Source organism: Vigna unguiculata, chromosome 6 (genome assembly GCF_004118075.2).
Source record: "Vigna unguiculata cultivar IT97K-499-35 chromosome 6, ASM411807v1, whole genome shotgun sequence".
Taxonomy (NCBI): domain Eukaryota; kingdom Viridiplantae; phylum Streptophyta; class Magnoliopsida; order Fabales; family Fabaceae; genus Vigna; species Vigna unguiculata.
In genome coordinates this window covers 24,600,036-24,607,697 of record NC_040284.1, presented here as the reverse complement: position 1 = coordinate 24,607,697, position 7,662 = coordinate 24,600,036, and the positions used below count along the sequence as shown (strand labels likewise).

The 7,662-nt window shown below is 33.2% G+C and overlaps 1 protein-coding gene across 1 annotated transcript in view; it reads left to right on the top strand.

The window, feature by feature from the left end:
• Positions 1–325: 325 nt before the first annotated feature.
• The window catches only part of LOC114188855 (protein ILITYHIA), a 32,456-nt gene continuing 25,119 nt past the window's right edge, over positions 326–7,662 (top strand). The window contains exons 1-13 of the mRNA XM_028077513.1: positions 326–634; positions 840–1,216; positions 1,520–1,651; positions 1,745–2,126; positions 2,273–2,419; positions 3,137–3,321; positions 3,409–3,535; positions 3,656–3,729; positions 3,805–3,881; positions 3,972–4,008; positions 4,084–4,250; positions 4,852–5,035; positions 7,381–7,458. Of these exons, the coding sequence (XP_027933314.1) occupies positions 514–634; positions 840–1,216; positions 1,520–1,651; positions 1,745–2,126; positions 2,273–2,419; positions 3,137–3,321; positions 3,409–3,535; positions 3,656–3,729; positions 3,805–3,881; positions 3,972–4,008; positions 4,084–4,250; positions 4,852–5,035; positions 7,381–7,458 (2,088 nt within the window). The 5' untranslated portion in view covers positions 326–513. The remainder of the gene's footprint in view (positions 635–839; positions 1,217–1,519; positions 1,652–1,744; positions 2,127–2,272; positions 2,420–3,136; positions 3,322–3,408; positions 3,536–3,655; positions 3,730–3,804; positions 3,882–3,971; positions 4,009–4,083; positions 4,251–4,851; positions 5,036–7,380; positions 7,459–7,662) is intronic.

Sequence of the window (7,662 nt, the reverse complement as noted above, 5' to 3'; positions counted from 1 at the left end):
TTAGAAAAAAAAGAAATATAAAGTTTTGTTTTATTTTATAATGAGAGAGGTACGAGTTTTTCTTTTATTTCTTGATTTTAGGATTACAAGTAACATAAGATTTTCAATATAGCTAAAAAATATATCATTCGGTGGTATTAGCTGTTTGGAGGGAGGGGACAGGGAAAAGGGTTGGGTTAGAATGTCTTTTCAGTTGTTTTTGGGTTTAAAGAGTAAGTCAGGGTGTGAATAGTATTGCCCATGTTTGTAACCCAGCAATTATAATCGCCAAGATCCAAGAAGAAAGAAGTGAAAAAAGAATTGAAAATAGAAAAAGAAAAAAATTGTCGTTGATTTGTTTTTCGTTTCAACGAAAGTCCGAACCGAACACGACAGGTTCAAGCTATAGCAGTACCCAAAACCCTAGCTAATCTCAGTAGTGAGGAACTGAAACGCACTGTGTTTGTAGGAGTTGAAGCGTGGCTGCATTAGATTATCCTATTCCGAGCTTGCAATTTCCTTCGGATCTTTGCAATGGCGGAGTCATTGCAATCTCTCGTTTCCCTCTCCGAATTGGTTTCCACTTCCTCCACTAACCAACGTGTTCGGGTATTCCGTCGCGAAATCCCTGCGTTCTTGAGTTCCTATGCCTCAGGTCAGCACCGAAACCATCACACCAATGCGCCATTTCCATTTCACACTCCCCAAACTCAATTCACCATTTCCATTTCCTCTAAACGGCGATCGTTTTATCAAGAACGCTGCTTTATTTTTGTCTCTGTTCTTGCTTAATCAATCATGAAGGTCTGAATGCGCGATTTGTTTGTTGTTCGACCTAATCAGTGTGGTCTATTTTGCAGAAATGTCAACCGAGCTCGCTTCGCTACTTACCGATATAGTGTTCCGAACGGTTGCGATTTACGATGATCTCAGATCGAGGAAAGCGGTCGATGAAGTGATTGTGAGAGCGTTAGGAGGAGAGGTGTTCATGAAGACTTTCGCAGGAGCTCTAGTTCAGAATATGGAAAAGCAATCCAAGTCTCAATCTCATGTTGGATGCTATAGACTTCTCAGTTGGTCGTGTTTACTTCTGAGCAAGAGCCAGTTCGCCGCGCTTTCCAAGAATGCTTTGTGTAGAGTGGCTTCGGCGCAAGCTTCTTTGCTTAGTTTAGTCTTGCAAAGGTCTTTTCGTGAGGGAAGGGCTTGCAGGAAAAAAATTTTCCGTTTGTTTTCCCAGGTTCAGCCCAACTGTCGTTTCTTTTATTTTATTAATAGTAATAATAGCAATGTCCTCAATTTTATGCTTGGGTTTAAGAGATGGTAGCTGTACAATATGTTTTACGACAAAATTGTACGATAATGAGAGTGAGAGAAGATAGAGAAGTGATGAGTGACGCTACTGTCAGTGAAAAAATATCATTGTATAAATTGATGTACGACTCACTATAAATAACACAACATGTAAAATTTTGACTTCCTCCTTTGCAGTTTCAATGTATATAAGAAATTATATTGTAATTTATATGTTTCTGCTTTTCAGTCACCTAATATCTATAAAGTCTACATGGAAGAGCTGAGAAATGGACGAATTCCTTTCAAGGATTGTCCTGAATTATTAATGTTGTTGCTGGAGTTCTCATTTCAGTCTCCCTCTTTAGTTGTGGAATTCAAGGTGAGTGAGTGTATGCAATTTTTCTTGTTTATACTTTGCATTGGGTTTGATTTTAACCTTCTAGGGTCTGATGTAGTTCTTTGTTCCTTACAGCCAACGTTTCTTGATATATATGTTAGTGCGATACTGAGTGCAAAAGAAAAGCCTGGAAAGAGTCTTACTGAGGCATTTCGTCTTCTTTATTTGCAACTGTCACATGAAGATTTTCAAAATATTGTTATACCATCTTCTGTTAAAATGCTAAAACGCAATCCGGAGATTGTGTTGGAGTCTGTTGGGATTCTTTTGAAGTCTGTTAACCTTGACCTGAGTAAATACGCAGCTGAAATTCTTTCAGTAGTATTAGCACAAGTTCGGCATGCTGATGAAGGGAGAAGGGATGGGGCACTGTCTATAGTCAGGAGTCTGAGCCAAAAATCTAGTAATCCAGATGCATTGGACACAATGTTCAATGCTATCAAAGCTGTTATTAAAGGTATTAAATTGCCTTATGCTTGTATATTTGGCTTGTTATGATACCAGTTAAACCATTTGGTGATGTGGGGGTTATCTTGATTTTTGATTGACAATGTTAATGGTGCTTTTATAATATATTTGACCACACAAATTTCATTCGAACAGGCTCAGAAGGAAGGCTTACTTTTCCATACCAGAGAGTAGGGGTGGTAAATGCAATACAAGAATTGTCTAATGCACCAGATGGAAAACACCTCATCAGTCTGGCTCGTACAATATGCGATTTTCTTCTATCATACTACAAGGATGATGGTAAACATAAGTTCTAATATTCTTTTGAATTTTGAATCTGTTATATGTATATTTTTCTTTACTAAGTTGGTGATATACTTTTTTATTCAATGATAAAATCATATATTATTAGAGAGGAAAGAGATAAAGTACATATTGTGGAAGGGGATCAGATATCCTCCTAATGAAATATTGAGGATCAGATAAAGTACATATTGGGGAGGGGGACAAATAAAATTAACATAATAGGCTACAGGGGATAAAAATGTGAAATGCCGTTTAATCTCTTTGTTCCTTTTTAAATGTTGATACTTGAGAAAAATATTCCTTCGTACTTATATGATTAACGTTAATTATATCTTCCTACACAAATTTTAATGAACTTACGCATTTATCATGGAAGTGTAAATAGAGAACAACTAATTTGTATTTATTGTGAATTAGAAATGATAAAATAGTCAATAGGGAACTTCATAACACTACAAGGAGCTGCAAAGGATATTATATTTTTTGGTTCCTGATCAAAAACCTTAACAAAGTCACTTAAAATAGTAATAGAGGAAGTAATGTTTACTTAAAACTGTTTTTTGCAATTTGTTTTTAACAGATTACTTTATTATTTCAGAAAATTTACGAGTTCTCTTTTAATTTTAAAGACCTTTTTTACATGTAAAAATCCCTTGCAAAAGGATCATACTATTATTTATTGCAAACTCATGCTCCACATTTAATTGACAGGAAATGAGGAGGTTAAAATTGCGATTTTGTCAGCCATAGCTTCTTGGGCAGTTAGATCTACAGATGTCATTCAAGAGAGTTTGGTTTCCTTTTTTGTTTCTGGCCTCAAAGAGAAGGAAACGCTAAGAAAGTGTTTTCTGCGTAGTCTACATACTATTTCCAAAAATGAAGATGCTATCTTAAAGGTGACCTGTTACTTTGATTTTTTATAATTCTCAATTTATCTTGTGCACGAATTTGATTCACTCATGTTTCAATTAAGTATTTTTCAGATGTTACCGTTGTTTGGTGCTCTTGTCCAACTTGTTAAAACTGGCTATACTAAGGCAGTACAACGTTTAGATGGCATGTACGCCTTGTTACTAGTTGCAAAGATAGCTGCTGTTGATATTAAAGCTGGTTTGTATTAGTAGAAATCTTTATTTTTTTAAAGTCGAAGTACTAGTGTTCTTTTTTTTTTTTTTTAATTTTTTTTCTGCCAAAAAATTTCATTTGTTCTATTGTGTTCTATTTTCCCAGAGGAAGCATTGGTAAAAGAAAAGATATGGGCTCTGATATCACAAAATGAATCTTCGGTTGTGCCAATTTCTATGGTGATTACTCAACTAAAAATTGTTTAATAGCATTACACAGGATTTATTCTACATATCTGAAAATTTGCTCTGCAGGCTTCAAAGCTATCAATTGAGGATAGCATGGCATGTGTTGATCTTCTTGAAGTGCTTCTTGTGGAACATTTACAGCGGTAAATTTCATTATAATGCTAAAAAGTTGTCTATTGTTTTCGTCTTTATTGTTGTATGCTTTATTGTGTTTTGTTTTCTTTATCCTGCAGTACACTATCCAACTTCTCTGTTAGATTGCTGTTACAGGTAAAACATTTTTCATTTTATCAGATTCCTATATTAGTATTTTAAGTTGACTCATTTATTGTTAACTTAATGCAGTTACTCGTGTTTTTTATATGCCATCCGAGGTGGGATATTCGAAGAATGACATATAACGTTACTAGGAAGATTATCACGTCTGCTCCTAAGTTATCTGAAGATCTATTCTTGGAATTTTCAAAGTACCTTTCTTTGATTGGAGAAAAACATTTAGCCTTAAAAATAAGGTAAATAGCTTATTGTACACTGATATGCATATTTATCAATTAAATTAGTCAGCTGTACTTGGATGTGGTTATTTCAGAAAGGTGTCTCTTCATACTAATAGTTGCATATTTTGTTATTAGATTTGGACCTACAATAAGCTCTTACTGTTTCTCTTATCCAGAGGTCATAAATTATCTGGAAAGTTCCTCTTCAAATTCCCCTTTGGGATTTTTTATGCTTTTCTAAATTATTGGTAGTCATACGACTGAATAATGCTATTTTATAAGATTGGTAACAGTTGATAGTATCTTTAGTTTTGCTTCTGGAAAACTGGTGCCTAATGTTGTTGGAGTAATTTCTTCTACAATCTAGTAAATAATTCCTGTGCCTATCTTGCCTATCTTATTGGCCAAGAGGCTTAGAAGAATCTATTTTGGAATTCAATTTTTGTTGTTAAGTGCTCTTTTTCATACCACTTGTGAGTTCTCACTAACTATTATATAGGGTATCAAACATGGTCCTAGTGTTGTATAACATTTCAATCATACTCTTGTATTTCTGCCCTCGTCAATCTCAATCTTTTCCACTCTGCTTTAAAACTCTTAATATTTGAATTTGCAGTGATACTGATATTTCTTTGGATCCTCAAGTTTCGTTTGTTCCATCTGTTGAGGTGTTGGTTAAGGCTTTGCTTATGATGTCACCAGCAGCTCTGAAACATACTCCAGATTCATTTGTCAGAATATTACTTTGCTCACATCATCCATGTGTAGTTGGTAGTGCAAAAAGAGATGCGGTGTGGAAGGTAGCTTTTCTTCATACTTATGTGTTGTCTTATATAATTTGCACTTAATTATTTAATTTCTAATAAAGACCAACTAGTATAAACTCGGCAGTCTAGAAACCTGGCAACTTGTGCATGTAATCAGTTGATAACCTAATCTATCTTTTTCATAGAGTTTAACATGATATCTCGACCCTTTTTTAAAACTGTCGGCTAGATGTTGGGAACATTTTCATCTAAATTATATAATAAAGAATATCTGTTATATATGTATTATTAGGAACAGTTTTATTTATTCCTGTATCTTATCTTTGTTAGTATTGGATATAAAATCTCCTTTATAAATTGTATTGATTCCTTTTTTCACAATATAAATAAAGCACTCATGCTGTCTTAAAAAAACACTTGATTTTAGCTCAATGTTTCCCTTTTTGCTAGAGTTCAATGTTGGTCTCATGTTGAGAACATTTTTATTTGGATTAGACAATTTAGAATATCTTGATTAAAATTGTATTATTAGAAACACTTTTATTAATTCTTATATCATGTCGATGTTATCAGAGGATATCAGATCTCCTCTGTTTAGGGTGAGTAGTTGGTTAATATAGTTGAGCATATGTTTTGTTTTGTAAATTTAAAATCATTAGTTGTTCCTTTAAGGTTAATTGCATATTAACATTAATTTTCGCTTTAAAAAATATATGTGATAATTATTAAAGATCAAGCATGTTCTCAACTATATTAACCATTAACAGAGTTTAAATAAAAATAATAAAATTAAAGTTGTTGTACTAAGATTCTAGTTTTTTTCTTATTGTAGTAAAAATGAAATATGTCGATGCTTGTACTGAACTAAATATTTAACCCTCTATTTATTGTACTAAACCAAGTTTAATAAGCCAGTCCATTTAAAATGGTTCTTCAACAATGAAGTTCGTCTTTTATAAGCTTATTACAATAAATACAAATAATTATGGGATACTTCATCCCTACTTACGTGTTATAAGATGCCTATAAATCATATTGTAATAAATCTGATTTTAATTTTATATTAGTATATACAAGAAGAATTAATCCTCAAAGATCATCTAAGATAATCTGAAATATTCTAAGATAAATTTTATTCATATTTTTCTCACCCCCACAAGGTGAAGCTTAGTAAGTTTTAGTTTGTTATGTGAAAATAGCTCTCACTTCCTCAAAAATAAAATAAAGAACATAAAATTTGAGGTAGACTAAGAAATTTGTTGGAAAAACATGTAGGAATGTGGGAGAAGTCAATGAGAAAATATCTTAGCCAAATAGTTGAATGATCTTCAATATGCTAATCTAAGTTTGTCTGTCATTACTATTCTTAAAATCACATTGGGACGCTTCAAAACAATATTATTGGATACTCAAATTTTTTATAATTGAAACTTAGTTTAACAACTTCTGGGATATAGACAAAGCTAGTACTTATAGGGAGTAGATGGCTAGATGGTGCGTCGAGGACAGAGATGAGGCCTGTGTCATAAGACATAATTCATGCCAGCACCTCTGATTCAAATATGGTGCCAGTTTTTATGGGACAAAGACAGAGCTGGTGTATCTGGGACAAAGATGTGTCCAGTTCATCTGGGACAGATTTAGCTATTGCATCTATGACATAATATGAGGGCATTGAATACACAACATTGATGAGGCCAATGCGTCTTGGACATAAACGGGAGTAGTGTATCTGGCACATAGATTGGGCTAGTGCATCTGGGACTTGGTAGGGTTAGTTCATTTGAAAGGTAGCTAGCATAAGGTGTGTCGATGAAAAAGTCAGTGGTAGCTAATACAAATAACTGGTGGCAATCCAGATTAGCACAATGAAAAAAGTGATGATGCCGGAAATAAGATATACTGCTAGAGGTAACTGATTGGACTTCAATTATTTTGTTTTTGGGACTAAATAGTGAAAGAATGTCAAAAGAGATCGGTGAGTATAATTGCACTTTGAAGACTGGATGGATTGCACAATGAATTTATTTTATATCAGTTGATCACGATAAATAGAAAAATTTATAAGAAATTATTTCTACATATGATATGTCTATAAATCATAAGTCTGGTGCTAATAAGATATCCCTATAATTATAAAATTCGTAGTTAAATAATATCGAAGCAAATGGTAAAAATATAAGAGAAGAATAAATCCTAATGATCATCCAAGATTCTTCCATATTATAAAAATAATAATATCATCATATTATTGAAATAGAAAATGTATTTCTCATATTTTTAGCAATACATGTTGCGAGGTCATTATTTACTGTACATGTGTGCTTTGATTTTTTTTTTCTGATTGGTTAGCTAACCTGTTTCATTTTATTTTCCAGAGGCTCTGCAAGTGTCTGCAAGCACATGGTTTTGTTGTCATTGATATTATTTCAGCTAACGTGGGGAATTTCTTAAAGGTAATTTACAAATCTTTGCGCTTTCTTTTATATTGTTAGAGTAGCTGCTGTGTGATTTACGTATACATAAGGGATGATTATATTAAATATCTAAATTTTCTTTTCAATATCTTACATGTTATGGCAAAATCCGTGATGTGACTGCTACATTTGGGTGTGTATTTGCATAGGTACCATGACCGATATTTCAATTTGTTGAATCTA